This window comes from Cibotium barometz, chromosome 51 (genome assembly GCF_041138505.1).
Source record: "Cibotium barometz isolate CiBa-2024 chromosome 51, ASM4113850v1, whole genome shotgun sequence".
Taxonomy (NCBI): Eukaryota; Viridiplantae; Streptophyta; class Polypodiopsida; order Cyatheales; family Cibotiaceae; genus Cibotium; species Cibotium barometz.
In genome coordinates, this window is record NC_141096.1 from 7024055 (window position 1) to 7042303 (window position 18249).

The window sequence follows — 18249 nt, forward strand, 5'->3', positions numbered from 1 at the left end:
TCTATGTACAAGTAAGCAAAACCTTAAACCAGAGAGCTGCCTGTGTAGAAAATACAGCTGCATGTGTAGAAAATGCTGCTGTATATCTGCACAAGCAGCTCTCTGGAATTTTTTTTAAATTCCAGAGTGCGTCTATAAGCATGTCTATAATGATACAGACGTGCATATAGATGCGTCTATAGATGCCTATCTGTAGATGCGATTTTAGACACGCTTATAAAGGCGTCCGTAACATTTTAAACCACGTTGTCAAAACGCGTCTATAAATGCGCCTACGATCGCTTTTCCTTATAGTGAGACAAGAATAGTTTTATTAAGAGATAAGTATCTCCAAAAATAGAAATTTGAATTTAGATAATAGGAGGTCGTATTTAGAGTACTTTTATATATTTAGAGTCCATGCACACTGTTCCACGGGAACACTCATGCGGGAACACGGATTATGGAAGGAGGCGGGAAGCAATTAATGTGAGAGAGCGGGATTGTAGCCATGGGAACATAAAGATGCACATAATTTTTCCATATTTTTGTGCCGAAGTACAATGTAAATCGTTTTAGGCCAACGTGGGTTCTAAATGAGAGTTCTAAGTGTATTAAGCAAGGCTCACTTCTGGGGTTGTCCGCCCATGTGTGAAAGAGGCCTAGGGTTAGGGTTAGTGACATCTCTATAAAAGAGATGTTAGCTAAAGAAAGAGAACGTTTTTGGCCATTTTCATAAGCTATTGAGTGAAGCTCTTAAGTTCTCAAGCTATGGCAACTCTCTAACTCTCTCTATTGTACTCTAATGAGCATCAAGCTCCAATGTGTATAGCTCCACTTCATTCTCTTAATCTGTTTTAGCATCATTGAAGTAGATTAATCTATGATTAGTTGAATGCTTCTTTCTTTCTCTTGTGTATGCTGCATGCTTGTAGTGTGTGTGTGTGTAGTCTCCATTGATGCAAGCTCTTGCCCACTTCATTGGAATGAGTTATTCATGGATAGACTCTCTCTATGAGCTTGTGGGTTTGTGAATGTGTACATTCTATGCTTACTTAACCTTGTGGGTTAGTAGATGCACGCTTATGGATTTGCTGGCATTAGGGAAAGCTAAGATTTAATCAATGTTTGAATGGGATTAAGAGATTGCCATGCATTGCTTGTTCTCTTGATTAGTGTAGTGGATTTAATGGATTGAGAGATTGATTGAGGTGTTGAATGGTTGAATCGTCAAGTGGTGGTTCGTGTATGTGAGCTCTCCCGCAAGACATAAGCCTTCATGCACTAATCGGGTCGAGTCCTCGGATTGACATTGTGTTTCTCAACACATTTGTTGATCGGTAGTACTCTATGAGCACTATATTACACGGTAGAGAGAACCGCTCTTCAATGGCGCCGCTGTCGGGAAAAGAGTGCCTACATTAGTTGAGCACCATACACACACTTCCACTCCTTGTTAAGCTCCAATCGGTTGCAAAACTGTTGTGGATAGGAGAGCAGGCTTTGGGACTAATTTTGGTACTTATTTAAGACTAATTTGTTGTTAAATGTTCTTTATTTGTCTTGCAATTCGAGTGCGATTGGCTAGCTACGCTTCTCCCTTGAGGTCAAGACAAGGATTCAACACACGAGAAGGATTGGAGGTAGGCGCTAAACCTACCAATTTCAATTTGTGTGCGAAAGAGAGAGGCTTGATTTGCATTTCTGTCATTCTGTTTGAGGATAATTTTTACTGTATGAGGTTAATTTTTACAGTTTCAATTTTTTGCATGTTCGTTTTATTTTTTGTTCTTAGCTTAGTTTAGTTTTCTACATCTTTAATTTTGTGCATTTTAGTTCTCTGTTAAACCTGCACCTGTAGAGAAACTGAAATCTGTACACACACATGAGTTCACTGCACACGCATTGAGTTTAGTGCACACGCACTTCAAAAAAGAAAAAAATAATAATAAAAAAGAATGCAGTTGTGCGTGAATAGCGCACCGCGCGGAGAGACCCACCCACCGCACCATAAAGACCACCACCGCATCGGATAAGGGGGTGCACAAACAAACAAAGAGTCTGGAAAATTTTTCATTTTCTGTCGCAAAAAATTGGGAGGTTATCTAACTTTTCGAGAGGAGTTAGAAAACACCCATCGTCAAAATTTGGGTCCCGGAACCATTTTCCCATAGTGAGTCAGTAGTATCGAAAAAAACTGGAAAATTTTAGGCGATTTTTGATCTTGAAAAATACGCTTTTTTTGCCTAATGTATTTGAGGGGGTTCAAAATGAGTTCTGGCAAAGTTTGAGCCAACTTGAAAATTTTTGGATTTTTTTTGAAAAAAAAACCCTTAAAATTTGACCTTATGCACTTACAGTCGGGACGTCATATAGACATTGCCATAGGGTCTAGGGCACATTCTAGAGTACCTACGCAAGAAAGTGGGACCCAATCGGTAGGAAATTTGGCAGATATTGCTGAAACCTTTTTCGAATCCCAATTTGATACCCTTTCCATGACAACTAGCTCATTGTCTATGGACAATCTAGGGCCATCAAATAGTCATCCCTTAGAATAGGACACCCACAAGATCTTTTAATCCATTTGAAGCCGACATCATTGGGTTACCACTCAATGTGAGACTTCAATATGTCTACACGAATGCTCAAGGAGCTGAGATCTTTAGGGATCCACAACAACGGTATCTCGTTAAGATTGCGGACTTTTTCTCAGAACTTGATAGAGCACCTCTAGTCAATGACCAGGGTAACATGTACATGGGTGGAGATGGTGTTCACGAAGTCAGCTATCATCTAGAGAATGTAGACAAATTAGGGGGGCTCTCTAAGAGTGAGTTCTTAGACTTATCAAAGCCTTCCAGAGCAAGGGAGTCTAGAGATGATTGGCTCATTGAGCCGGACATGCCTGGACCAGTCCTCAAAGCCATCCATAGATGATTTACTTTTTGTAGATCTAAATTTGGAAAGGGACAGGAAAGGCAAGAGCAAAATGGATCAGGTAGCTAAGAACCAATGGGAGTTTGTACGACAAATTCCAGTAACAAAGGTCTTTCAGGATGACCCACTTCAAGAGGTCTATAAGGACTCTTTAGAAGGATATTATGCCACAACTAGATTGCTAGAGCTAGATCTAGCAGATCTAGCTCTAGCACTTGTGGTGGTAGTCAAGAAGCTTGTAGGATACATGAACCGAATCGTTGATAAATGGGCCAATGAATACCGAACCTTAGATTGGAAGGAGATTCGTGAGCTCACGTGTAGAGGACAACCATTATTCATGGAAGTGTTCTCAACTAATACAGCTAAACCAGAAGAGACAGCCTTTCTTGGAGAAACTATTGCTCCTCCCCTATGAGAGTTCACTAGAGAGGGACCCTCAACATCAAAGTGGACCACTACAAGTAGCCCAACTCTAGCACCAAGATATTATCCTACACCAAAAGTGCGACCATAGATCACACCACAACAACGTTTCTCTCACTATGACAATCAGAGGGTAGGGGAGCCAACTCGGCCTCCCATAAATGCACCTCGTGAAATGCGGGTAACAAGATCTTTGGAGGGGGTTGGTGAGGCAGGTAATAGGGGACCCACACCAATTTGGGATGCATATGGACCACCTTACCAAAGAGAGGAACCACTGAGAGTGAGAGGCCGTAGGCCCGATGATGAGTATTCAAGACGAGTAAGGCCATCAAAACTCTTCAGAAACTGGTAAAGAAGTACGAAGGGTCGGGAGATCCATATGACCATGTAGCAGCATTTAGGCAAGCAGTTCGAGCTAAGCAAGTGGCTGACAAGCATACGCAAATTGAAGGATTTGGGCTCACTCTTGAGGGAAAGGCCCTTGCTTGGTTTCAGGCACTAGAGGCTTTAGACAAATCTTCTTTACGAGTTTTGAAAGAGAGATTCATTGTTGCTTTTTCCTTGATGGGATTCAGCATGACACAGTAGCAAACATCTACTCTTTCAAGCAAGGCGAGACTGAGAGTGTTAGGGACTGTGTAAATAGGATGAATCAGTACATTAATCGTTGCCCAGAAGATGAGAAGCCCACCTAGAGTCGATTAATTTCTCTCTTCTTAAAAGGACTCAAAAATTCAACACTGCACACACATCTCTATGCAAAGAAGCATACAAATTTCAATGAGTGTTGCCATGTTGCTATGGATTTCATCGATAACTTCAAATTCCAAGATGGTACTGGCCCTGAGGTGCAACCTAGAGATCAGTGGGGTGATGACCAAAGTTCAGGGTCTAACGCACTAGTAAATCCAGACCAGATAGCTAACCTAGTACTAAGGAGATTGGGACAAACCTATCGCCCATCCATGTAGCCACAACAATAGCAGCAGCGAATGAGGAGTGTACTACCTACAGGTCCTCATCTTTCTGGAGCATGTGGCAGTAACCATAAAACCGAAGAATGTAATACCTTTTCTCCTCTAGTCACAAACCAACCCACAAAGAAGTGTTGCCAGGCCTGTGCTTGGAATTATACCCACACCACATAGGAATGTACTCGCATTGCAAGAATGAGACAAGAGCGTGAGCAGCAAAGGGGTGCAGTGGCTCCACAAATGCATCAACAGTATACTAATTTTGGACGTAAGCCACCGATGGCACAAGAGCAAGCACGACCTGTACTTGGAGCTCAACCTCCTGCTCCTAGGACTGCTCCTATGAGGTTTGTTGACTACGACAAATCAAATATGTGTAGAAACTTGGTAAACCCAAGCTATGTGGAGGAGGAATATGCATCATATTCATCCAAGGAAAATCTCTTTGAAAGTCCCACATATCCAAGCCAAGCACTGGCCCGAGGGAACAAAATTCTTTGATGTTGCTAGGCGGCTACCAACCTTGGACTCTAGGCCCCTCAGGTCAATGGCAGCAAAGGAAAGTAGAAGTCAAACTAGTGGGCCCCTATTTATGAGTGCGGAGAAGCCCATTGGGCTCGTGATTGTCGAGATCGCCAAAGGCAAGCAGCTCGATCCAATACAACAGTACCACAGTTTCCACCGATTGAAAGATATTGTCTAGGGTGTTGTGTAGAACACTTTCCAAAGGATTGTTTGCTGAAACCACATGAGGAAGGCACCTCTCAACGAAAGGTCTCACTCAACTTTGTAGAGGTAGTTCCATCGCCACCTTCATCAGAGAATGAGGATGTCGTGCCACTTAGAGTCATGATTAGATCACAGACACGAAATGCCAAAATACAGACTGATGAGACACCTCGAACTAGGGATGCAAAGGCAAATCTAGTGGACAAGACCCTACATTCCAATAGAAAAAGGACCACTAGGAGGAAAAAGAACCGCAACAAGAAAACTAAGAGTGCATCCACTAGCTCTCAAGAAGTCTCTAAACAAAACATGAAGGATCAAGCTTTTACATCCCAAGAAGTGCATGAGGAGCATCAACCTCAACCTGGGCCTAGTGCTAAACAAGATGAGGCTAGGGGGTTCTATTTTTGTGGATAAGGTGAACGAGACTCTAGATGCCATCATTGATGCTCATAGAAGTCACATTGCAGCTTTATCTGAGCTACCCAAGAAGCTTCAAGAATACCCAAACCCTCGTGAGGAGAAGATCAATCTAGCTGTACATTAGCGACTCATTAGGGAAGCTCAATCAATACTTGAGGGCCCACCTCCCCCTATCCCTTGGGGCCCCACCTCTCTTAAGCCAACATTAGAAACCATACCAGAAGTGTCATCAAGTTGGGAAATGAAAAGTGAGCTGATCTCACAAGCTCATAGCGAGAAGTCTGCACCAATTGACACCCCATTGAAAGAAGGCATTGTGCCACCACCTAGTCTTGCCTTGATTTGATAAAGCTTCGACCAGAGTTGTGGAATGATATTGCCACATGTTTGTCAGAGCAGGTATTGCTACAAAAGGGTCACCATCAATGTACTATACACCCTGAGACAAAGCATGTTATGCCAGTTCCTATCAACAAAGTAGGAAAATTTTGTGAGGACGATCAGAGAAATGCTACCCTCCCATTAGAAGTGTGAAAAGTAGCTTCAACTGCAATACTTGACAGTGGTGCAAGAGTGGGCATTGTGACAAGGTCCATTTGGGAAAAGTGGGGCAAACCAACTATTAGGAGTACCAGGATGCGCTTGAAGCTAGCAGATGGAAGCTTAGAACATCCCATTGGGCTGCTAGAGAACATATTGGTCCACATGTGGGATTGAATATGAGCACACATTTGCAGTAGTGGATTTTGGAAAGCATCCAAACTATGAAGTGATATTGGGTAGACCATTCATGCGACAATTTCAAATGATTCAAGATTGGGGATACAATTATTTGTACCTCCGACATGATTCTGTCATCACAAGGGTCAACCTAAAGAATCACGCATATCGTGATGTAACAAGGTCTCCAATATATGAGTTTGATTCTGCTTCATCTGAGGGCTCAAGAGTTACATTGTTAGATGGGCGAGAAGATCTGTGGATGTGTGGAGCCTCATGTAAGGATTTCAACACTAAGAGACTTAAGGGTAATCGAAGTGTATCAGATGAGGCATACATTCCACAACCCTTCCCTAAGCACTTAATTGATCCCCTAGAATGGAGTCATGTCCTTGCAACATTATCGACATGTGCTTTACCTAAGCCAATTCAATTTTGTGACTCAGATGGATATGACATTATTCCTATACGAATGGTACAACCATGTGACCTTCTAGATGATTTGTACTATGGGGATGCATCCACAACAGCACTCCATGTAGAGGAAGTCTCAGTGGAGGATTTAACACTCGAATCTACTAATGATGCTGATAAGGAAGATGGATAGGACTCTGATTTTGATGATGATGTGATAATCCCCGAGGAAGAGTTAGGAAAGAAACGCCTACTCTTGAGAGGAAGGGAGGTTCAAGTAGAGATCCCTCGAAGCCGACCTAAACGTAAATGCTGTAAGAGCCATAACAGAATCCGTAAACAAGATGAGAGGGAACGATGTGAGAGAATACAAAAAGAAGACGAGGAGTTTAAGAATGAACACTCTTGACCACCACCTCACTTCTCATGAGGAAAGAATGGATATCTATACTATGTCCAAGCATAAGATAGTATCAAAGACCAAGTAAAACGATCAACTGGATTCCAACCAGGAGAAAAGCTAAAAACTGTTAGCAAAAATCGCAAAAAAACAAAGAGACCAAAACAAAAAATCAAGTCTCAAATAGATTCAAAAGAGAGTGTCGGAAGTGTAAAGATAAAGGTTAAACGAAAAACTCTGATGCAAGATTGCAAAAGAGAGCTCAAAACCGCATGGTCTTCGATTAGTGATGACTCAAGTGGACAAGAACAAGGTCTCAATGTTCCCCCCAACTTCACACAGTACACTCTTCAAGATCGGAAGATTGTTCTTCAACAGCCCATGCGACAAAAGCCAAGCATGTCAGGGGTTTCATATGATAGTCCTGAAGATGCAAAAAAATTGATATCACTGAGCCAAGAAAAGAGCCTCGCTATGTGTGGATTGCCACAGACTTGTCCTTAGATGAGGAGAAGTTATTAATTCAAACAATAAAGGAGTATCGTGATGTTTTTACTTGGAGTTATAAAGACCTCAAAGGAGTTAATCCAAGCATATGTCAGCATACAATTCCATTGCGAGAGGATGCAAAGCCTTCCAAGCAACGTCCTTATATTTACAATGAAAATTTTGCACGAAAGATAAAAGAAGAAATGGACAAGCTCTTAGAGGCAAAATTTATCTCTATGAGATTGAACACACTGAATGGGTCTCCCCTATTGTAGTGGCGCCCAAGAAAAATGGAAAACTTTGAGTATGTGTAAACCTCAAGAAGGTAAATGCAGCTACAGTACGTGATCATTACCCACTTCCAATCACGAATCATGTTTTGGAACAAGTTGCAGGGAAAAAGGCATATAGTTTCTTGGATGGATTCTCTGGTTACAATTAAGTGTCAATTGATCCGAAGGATCAACACAAGACAACCTTTGCTACTGAAGATGGCATCTTTGCCTATCGTGTTATGCCATTTGGTAACAAATGCACCTGCAACCTTTTAGCGGTTAATGAGTCATGTATTCAAGGAGTACCTTAGGCTATTTCTTGAGATCTTCATGGATGATTTATGTGTTCAATCACAAGAGCGTGATGATCATATAGAACACCTCAGACTTGTGTTTCAAAAGTGTCAAGTTTATCGTATATGCTTGAATCCTGACAAGTGCAAATTCATGGTAAGACAAGGGAAAATTTTGGGCCATATTGTTTCTCGCAATGGGATTTCAACAGATATGGATAAAATTGATGTCATTGTCTCATTACCTCGGCTTATCAACCCTTGTAAAGTTTAATTGGACTGACGAGTGTGAGGAATCCTTTGAAAAGTTGAAGCAAGCATTAGTCTCTGCACCCATCTTACGGGCACTAGATTGGAACCAAATCTTTCATGTCCATATTGATTCTTCAAACTTTGTAATTGGATGTATTTTGGCTCAATCGGGAGAACATAATAAGGATTTCTCAATCTCATATGCTAGTCGACAGTTGAACAATGCTGAGAAGAATTATACCACAACAGAAAGAGAAGGTTTGTCCATGATATATGCAGTGAAAAAGTTTTGCCATTACCTTTTGGCAAACAAATTTATATTTTTTGTGGACCATCAAGCACTGCTATATTTGGTGAATACGCCTTGTGCAATTGGAAGGATTGTGAGGTGGTTTGTCATCCTTCTTGAGTTTGATTTTGAAGTGGCAACTCATCTTAGGGCAAATCATTTGTCTCGAATCACCTCTGGAGAAGCTCCTGTGGGTGTGGATGATGATATGTTAGATTCAACACTTTTCCTTGTAGAGACAGCTCCTAAATGGTCTGAACCCATCTTAGAAATTTTGACAAGTGGACAGATACAACTAGCGGGTCCTAATGTGGACCTATGGCGACCATTCAAGTTAATCTTAGGGAGATTATATCATTAGAGTAATGATGGAGTGTTGCGGCTTATACCTAACCCTGACCAATATGAGGAGATCTTCGCATGGGCACATGAGGGTATTGGTGGAATCCATGCATCAGCTACTACTTGTGTGCGACATATAACTCAAGATGGGCAATGGTGGCCTACCATGCATGCGGATGCTGAAAAATTTGTTCGTAACTATGCTTCATGTCATATTCAACAACCAATTCATAATGTCACATTATTCCAAATTTCAACTACACCAAGTTGGAGTAAGTATATTGTGGACTATCTTGAGCATGGTCATACTGATCGAACAATTCCTAAATATCGAAAGCATGCTATTGAAGTTGAAGCGGCCAAATATATGCTGATAGAGGGCCAACTCTACAAGAGGGGCAAGGATGGCAACTTGCGCATGTGTGTATGTGAAGCTGACTACTTGAAAATCTTGACTCATGCACATGTAGGTGTTGGGAGTGGACACTTTTCGGGCAATACCACAGCTAAGTTGATTAGGTGGTCTGGGCTTTGGTGGCCAACCTTACAAATGGATGCCGAAGAATATGTAAAATGTTGTTCTTTGATGATTGTCAAAGAGCCAAACCTCCCATCACAAAGGACAATATGCCATTGCGGTCTATGTTAAGCACACGTGCTTTTGCCAAATGGGGTATTGATTTTGTCGGTCCCATTAAACCTCCAGCTTGTCACACACATGCCAAATATATTATAGTCGCAACAACTGACTATTTGACCAAATGGGTAGAGGCAAAGGCTACAATCAAAAATGATGCCAGAACCACAGCCAAGTTCTTGTATGAGTACATGTTTACACGCTATGGCTTACCTATTGAAATCGTTAGTGATCAAGGTGTGCACTTTGTGAATGAGGTCATAGAGTTTTTACTTCAAGAATTTTTGGTAATTCACAAGCGTTCTGCACCCTATCATCCCCAGACCAATGGTCAAGCTGAGAGTACTAACAAGATTCTCTGCACAACACTCACAAAGATTATTGAGGGACATAGGACTGATTGGGAGCAAAAGTCATTGCTGGTTTTTTTTCAATAAAAGGCTTTACTTGTCTTCCATTGTTTTTGCAGCTTTTGTTTCTACCGCGCCCGAGGACGTGCGTGATTTAGGAAGGGGGGAATGTTCCACGGGAACACTCACGGGAACACGGATTATGGAAGGAGACCGGAAGCAATTAATGCGAGAGAGCGGGGTTGTAGCCATGGGAACATAAAGACGTACATAATTTTTCCATATTTTTGTGCCGAAGTGCAATGTAAATCGTTTTAGGCCAATGTGGGTTTTAAATGAGAGTTCTAAGTGTATTAAGCAAGGCTCACTTATGGGGTTGTCCGCCCATGTGTGAAAGAGGCCTAGGGTTAGGGTTAGTGACATCTCTATAAAAGAGATGTTAGCTAAAGAAAGAGAACATTTTTGGCCATTTTCATAAGCTATTAAGTGAAGCTCTTGAGCTCTCAAGCTATGGCAACTCTCTAACTCTCTCTATTGTACTCTAATGAGCATCAAGCTCCAATGAGTATAGCTCCACTTCATTCTCTTAATCTATTTTAGCATCATTGAATTAGATTAATCTATGATTAGTTGAATGCTTCTTTCTTTCTCGTGTATGCTGCATGCTTGTAGTGTGTGTGTGTGTAGTCTCCATTGATGCAAGCTCTTGCCCACTTCATTGGCAATGAGTTATTCTATCCAATACTCACGGGAACACACACTAAAAATGTAGAAAAGCAATACGTTTCTAAAGATGGCACGTTTGCAGTATACATACGTTTTTGACTATTCTACCCGCAATGGCTTGTAGACCAAATGTGTTCTGGTTCGTTTGAGTGGTCACATGACCATATTCTGACTTTGTATCAGAGAGTTATGGCCAAAACAATTCCTTGGTTCTATCAAGGTCTCTACTCAAGGAAACTGTAAGAATGCAGCTAGTAGCCACAAGGTGATTATAGACCTTGAGATGCATATATCCCTTCATTCTTATCTAATCTCTCTTGGAAACGAAAGCTAGCTTGCTATGAACTTTATGAGGAAAAGACTACTACTCCATAGCTTTTCTTTTAAATAAAGAATAGTATGCCGTAGCCCTGCAAGAGAAGACTACTTTGCCATAGACCTTCAAAAGAGAGAAAAGACAGAGTACGAGTAAGAGGAGATAAAGCTTGGGGATGATCCAATGATTTCAATCGTAAGAGAATATATTAGAAGACTCTCTATTCTCATATATCAAGTTCTGAAACTCTTATTAACGAGCAAAGACAACGATAAATGTTGAATTTCTATAAGGTATATATATGTTTTATTTTTTAATTATATATCATTCTCAGGGATTGAGGTATGGCCCCAACTTCTCTATTAATTGTTAGTAGTGATCTATTTGATTGATTTACTAGTTAAAGTTTTCATTCTTTTAAACAATAGCATATGCCTTAATAAAGAATGTCTTATCGCAATCTCAAGTTGTTGAAATGTTAAAATCTTTGTGAAAGGGTTGTTTTTTGAAGAAGGTAACGTGGATTCTAGTCCTATGGTTTAGTTGTATAAATGGATTGTTATCTTGGTTAAATTAAGGTATAGGTACAACTTCTCCCTACCTTGACTGCTGCCCCGTTCTTGTGCTTGTGTAGCCGGACGGTGGAGACGTTAGCAAGGCCTGGAGTCGGCCCATGGTACCCCTCATACCATCAATTGGGAGATTGAGGTTCACCGATTGAGGTAAGTGATTATGATGTTGTCTAGTTCTGAGGGCCCAGGCTAGTGCGGTGAATAAGCCCACCCTAGTGCGTAGACATCCCTCTGAGAGGCAAGAGGATCGAGCGACGGAGCCTGAGTTGGTGACAGGCTGACTTGAGTCCTCACCCCAACAACCCCGACGATGAGGTGTATGGTCCCATAGGGTTTTGCCCATGAGCATGTAGAGGCTGGAAGGTCGAATTCTAGATCATCGACAGTATAAAGGAAAAGAATAAGAGAGTCAGTTTGGCTTATATGGAATTGATTCATGTATAAACTTTCTTTTATAAATCTTATCTTTGGCATTATTGTACTGTGAAAAAAGGTTGTTTTAAATAACGAACCTTGTGAAAAGGACCTTAATTAAAGAACATGTTTATTTATGTCAAACAGTGTGGTAGGATCAATTAGAAAACAAATTGACACGTGAGTAGGGTGGAAAGTGGGAGGATGGAATGCCCCGACGGCACCATACTACGTACGGGTGGACTCGATTAGTCGGGTAGCTTTCCAACAGATTAAGTAAAAGCCCTACGCTAGATAAATAGGTGTTCAAGTAACTCTATTCTAGGAGACTAGGCGAGCGGTTGTGCCATGCGTGGATGAGGAAAAAAGTGTTATCTCTAGGAATCAAGATTAGTAGTTTCCTAAATTATGATCAATTACCCTATGGGTAATTTGACTTTTAGAAGACGACGCTCCCCCTATGAGATAGGACTAGGTCTTACCTACAAATCGTATCCTTGAATCTTTACATGGTCAAGGTGTCGACGAGTGGGAAATTTTCTCCAAGCTAAGACTTCGTAGAGTATCTTAAGTGTTTCCCCTATTTTGGAAGGGGGGGAACCTTACAATACCACACTAAAAACTCCATAAGAGAGAGAGAGAGAGAGAGAGAGAGAGAGATTGCACACTCAACACATGATCTCTATAGCATTCACACAATGAACCATACAATGATATAGGCTTTCTAGCCTTATCCCACTTTACACATCATCATCCATTTAGCACTCCATTTTCTACTCTTTTGGTCAGCACTCACACACCATACAATATCAGATGTGGCATTTTTATCTTATCACAATATCTTGCACCTCTAGGATGCTACACAATAATTACATCTCTCAACAATATACACATACACACACACATATTATATAATACACAAACATGTACATATATAAATGTATGTATGTTTATGTACACACACACACACACATACACACACATTGTATAATACACATACATGCCTATATATATATATACATATACATATATATATATATATATATATATATATACATATGTATGTATGTATATATATGTGTGTGTGTGTGTGTATGTATGTTTACACCAGGGATTTAATATTCACGTGATCACAAGACTTTTTGTGATAATAAAACATGTGAACAAGTTATTCACATGTTCTCATGTTACCGTTCACAAAATAACAGGTCACTTGCCATTTGGGAACCCCTTAAAAGCTTGGCTACACATGGGAATAAGCTATTCACATGTTCTTATGTTACCATCTTCACATAATAGCAGGTCAGTGGCCACCTAAGAAGATTTTTTATGCCCGACAAAGATAATTTTTTTAGGCCCTTGTGAAAGCTTTGTGAATATAACATGTGATCACAAGATTTTTTATGTTATTAACATATGTTATTAACATGTTCACATGTTCTCGTTTACATCAGTGAAATCCCTGGTTTACACATATATTTATGTATATGTATATATACATACATACATACATACATACATATATACATATATATATATATGTTTGTATGTATGTATGTATGTACGTACGTACGTATATATATATGTGTATATAGGTATGTATAATATATATGTGTGTGTGTGTGTGTGTGTACACATATATATATATATATGTATATATACATACATACATACATACATACATATAGATATATATATATATATAAGTATATACATACATACATACATACATACATATATACATATATACATACATACATATATATATATACATACATATACATACATACATTCATACATACATACATATATATATATATATATATATATAAGTATATACACATATACATATATGCACACACATATATATGTATATGTACATACATACATCGATATGTCTGTATATATACATACATACATACATACACACACACACACATATATTCGGGACATATGTGTGTGTGTGTGTGTGTGTGTGTGTGTGTGTGTGTGTGTATAAAAGTAAAAAGTTTATTTCTTATATTAAAAACAAAACAAATCATTTATTTATTTTTGAAACTCAAAATAATTCTACTCTCTCTCTCTCTCTCTCTCTCAAACATCTGTACTATCTCTTTATGAAAAAAAAACACAAAGTTTTTATTTTTGAATCCAATTCTACACTCTCTCTATATTTATTTAAAACAAAAAAAATGTCATTTCTTTTAAAACAAAAAGAAACAAAGAACAAAGAAATCCTTTTAAGACTACCTAAAGGGGATGGATTGCCAAAGTGCGATGATTTCAATTTGAATTTTTGAATAAATAGATGTAAGTAAAGATGAGGCACAGCTTATTTCTTATATTTAAAACAAAAAATCATAATTTTATTTATTTTAAAAATCTCAAAATAATTCTATTCTCTCTCTCCCTCTCTTTCTCTCTCTCTCTCTTGAAAACATCTATTTATAAAACAAAACAAAAATTATTTTTTTTAATCAAATTATACAATCTTTCTATATTTATTTAAAACAAAAAAAAGTCATTTCTAAAAAAAAACAAAGAATAAAGAAAACCTTCTAACTCTAAGAGATTCACTATATGTAAAGTCTCTATATCACGTGCGCTGAAGACCTAAATTATAAACCCCTTAATATGAAAGAGTGAATAAACACCCTTAAAAAAATTAATTAATATCAAAGAGTGAATAAGCACTGGTGGATATATATAAGTCTAATCCACTACCACCACCAGCACTGGTGGATATATATATATAAAGTCTAACCTATGCATCTACCACCAGCACCAAGTGCAAGCGTACACTCGTGGTAGAAGCTTCTTACGACATATTTTGTTTTGGAATGTTTACCCATAAATAAATATGGCAACCATTCTATGAAAAAAGTGGGCGTACCATGTTTCCTCCGTCCACAACAAGTACTTCGCCGGTGCAGAAAGACGAGCATGGCATACAAAAGAATGCCACCGCAGCAGCTGCCTCGGTCGGAGCTCCGGGGCGACCGAGAGGAATGTCTCGGAGGACATTGGATTCACGCTCCCAGGCCTGCGAGCGACAACAACGTCAACATGAAATCAACTGCAAGAAGGGGATGGTTACGCGACCTGCTGCCGAGTTACAATTATAATAATAATTCTACATAGTAATTTACCCCTGCGGATAGCTCGGCCCGGCGCGACTGTGTTCACAAGAATGCCATCGTTAACCCATTCGGTTGCTAGCGACCTTGCCAGCTGATTCATGGCAGCTGCAAGGATTCATCAAAGCAAAACAATATAGTACGTTCTGTGCATCAGTAAGGCTCTTAATTAATTAAAGAAACAGAAGACTAATACATTGTCATGTCCATCATGCCCATAGTTAATTGCCTGCCGTATGTATGTTGTTGTTTGCAACGTCAGTGCAGGACTGTGTTGTTATTTTCAACCACAATTAAAGGATTGATTGTCATTGGCCGGCGGCATGTATGTATGTATGTTGTACCTTTAGACATTCCGTATGTGCTACATGGAAAAGAGACGCTTGTTGTCGAACTGCCAATGGAGCTAATGAAGACGATTCTACCCTTGCCACAAGCTTTGAGCAGAAGATGAGCCAGCTGCGCAAACTGAAAAGCTGACTGAAAAATCTTAGGATTACGCTAGGATTCGAGTAGCTAGTTAATTCCCTGATAAATTTCTCAATTGAGTGGATCAACGGCTGTGCCTGATCTTGATTAGGAAAAAAGCGTTGAAATTACTCAAATGATCAAATTATATCAGCGATAGTTTCCTTCTATCTGGTTTATTCAGGTGAAGGATAGTTTAGAATTGATCTCGTTAGAAAAAAAATCGTTAAGAAAATTCAAAAAGGTGGAATCGTCCCCGCTTTCGGGGCATGGAAAATTTTCCCGGTTTCGGTTTTAGGAGTGACCACCAGCCTAGTCTCGTGCCCGGACATTTGTGGGCGAGGGCCCGAGTGAGAAACCTTTCACATGTGTGGTTGAGTTTTAAACTCACAAATAATGAGATATTTTCATCTCTCCTCTCTCCTGCTTCAACTAGATCCAAAAAGTATGCTAAACTGACCTAAAAATGGTCAAAAATTGACCAAACTGATCTGAAAAATTCTAGAATCAGTTTGCTTGGTTAGCATTCTTCACATACATCCACATCCATTCTTCACATCCATCCTTCACATACATCCACATCCATCCTTTCACATACATACATCCACATCTATTCTTTCACATACATCCACATCCATTCTTTCACATACATTATGAGTAAATCTAAGACTTGAAATTATAAGCGTTAATGCTATCCAGATGATGACGCAGTAGTATCGGGGACCCAAACCCAAAGCTTCAATAACCATGGCCAAGCGGACATTGTTACGAAAGTGTTGCTAACCCCAGGGTGTTACCCTAGTTATGTTTTGATAGGTCCGCCATTCGGTCTGCGCTACAGAAGTTCCTAGGTGAGGAAAAAGTGAGCGCTCATACTGTTCTATAAAGTCTTTCTTTACAGACTCTCTTGCGTCTTGAAGGTGAGAAATCATCAGGGATAAAACTAATTCCTGTTTTGCCAAGCCATGAAGGAGATTAAGAAAGAAAGGAGATTGATGGGAGTAAGATTACTGTGAGCGACAAGTAAAAGCTACGACTTATATAAAGGAAGGAGCTAGCGTAACCTAGAAGCCAACGGTAACTTGCCACTGAAGTTTTACCTTGTTTCTATGATTTGTGTTTGACACATTTTTCTATAGAAGGCATTAAGAATTTTGAGATGAGGAGATAAAAGAAACTTGTAGGCTAAGTCACCTACTTTCATTGAATTTTGTATTCATCACAGACGCATAACCTTCTTCCGTTATGTCAACCGCGGGCTTCAACTCTATAGTGCCCACGTTGTAACCTGCCGGATTAACACTAACTATCAGTAATTAGCTCATTCCAAGGCAATAACCATGGCGGTTCTAATGTTGCACGAGATCAACGAGTTGGCAGGATCAGATTGGTAAGATTAATCGTAAACTCAACCACGAGCAAGAGGGTCTAGCCAAGATGTCCAGTTTCGCGCCGAAATGCTGGGAGACTTGCTGCATTAGCTCGATTCGTGACGCACGTGAGCTGACGTCGCACACCGAGGCTTCCACCTTCAGACCGGACTCTCTCCACTCATTCACACGTGCCTCCAAGTGCGCGCGCGTGCGGGAGCACGTGTACACGGCCGCCCCCAACCCCGCGAGCTCTTCTACTATTGCTTTCCTGCACAGAAGCTGAATTAGTTCAGTGACAAAGGTACAGCTTGGGCACACACATGATGATCATACGAGAAGAGCTGAGGATGCTTTTGCGCCGTGGCCTCACGGCCCTCTCCCTATGCCGCGAGTGCCTCCCGTTACTAGTGCCGTATGCCCTCGCAAACTCCATCGATCTGCTACACTAGCCGAGGACACAGCTGCTGCTGCTGCTGCTTGATGGCCCTCCTCCATTCTCAACGTATAAATAGAAGTTTCTAGTCTCCTTCTTCCTGTATACACACAGCGTACTATACTGAGGGATCTACCTAGCTACCGTTGGAAACCTCCTAGCCGTGGTGTTATCGTAGTAGTGCAGCAGGTGCTGTATATAAAGCTTGTAAGCAGTTGAGTTTGAGACGCCCCAAACTACATATTAAGCCCAGCAAATGTCATGCATGACATCTCAGCTCTCAAAACAAAAACAAAAACAAAAACAAAAACCATCTTTGAAAATATAGTTTTTATGTTTGACGGCAGTCCGCTGCCCAGAGTTGAAAATTTTCAGCCCTGCATCACATCAACAAAATCTTGTCCAATGACACCAAGCTCCAATTCGATTTGACGTTCCTTCCAATATTGTAAAAATCATTTGAAAATGCTCGTGATAGCTAGGTTCGATTGGTTCTTGAGATGCCTGTATTGCTCCCACCTCCAATGTTAAAGGCAATTTATCTCCACGGAGCGTTACATCAATCCTTATTGTCATGCACTGAACCTGCGTGTTCTAGTTCTTCACACTTTTCACTCCTTAGTGGGGGCACCAGTCTATTAGAGTTGTTTAAACTCTCAACTAGCTAGCGAAACAACCATACAGTGGCACGCCTCTCTTCGGCTCAATGGTTCTTGCTTAAATGCAGCTCTGGACACCTTCTTATCTTGACAGCTCTTGATTTGGATGCTTCCGTTCCTGACACTTCTTGCTTTGTCTAATCATAGTCTTGATCCAACTTCTAATCTCATGGTTCCTGATTTGATCAATTTTGTTTCGGACAACTCCTGATTCAG

At 40.2% G+C, this 18249-nt stretch overlaps 1 protein-coding gene across 1 annotated transcript; it reads right to left on the bottom strand.

Moving 5' to 3' along the window:
• Positions 1-14824: 14824 nt before the first annotated feature.
• Positions 14825-17485, bottom strand: LOC147609262 (tropinone reductase homolog At2g29260, chloroplastic-like). The gene is made up of 5 exons (XM_086787668.1): positions 17312-17485; positions 16968-17209; positions 16767-16856; positions 15113-15208; positions 14825-15020 (listed from the first exon to the last, which is right to left on the bottom strand). Exons 1-5 carry the CDS (start codon positions 17434-17436, stop codon positions 14836-14838), a joined length of 738 nt encoding a protein of 245 aa, XP_086643794.1. The 5' UTR covers positions 17437-17485; the 3' UTR covers positions 14825-14835.
• Positions 17486-18249: the final 764 nt, after the last annotated feature.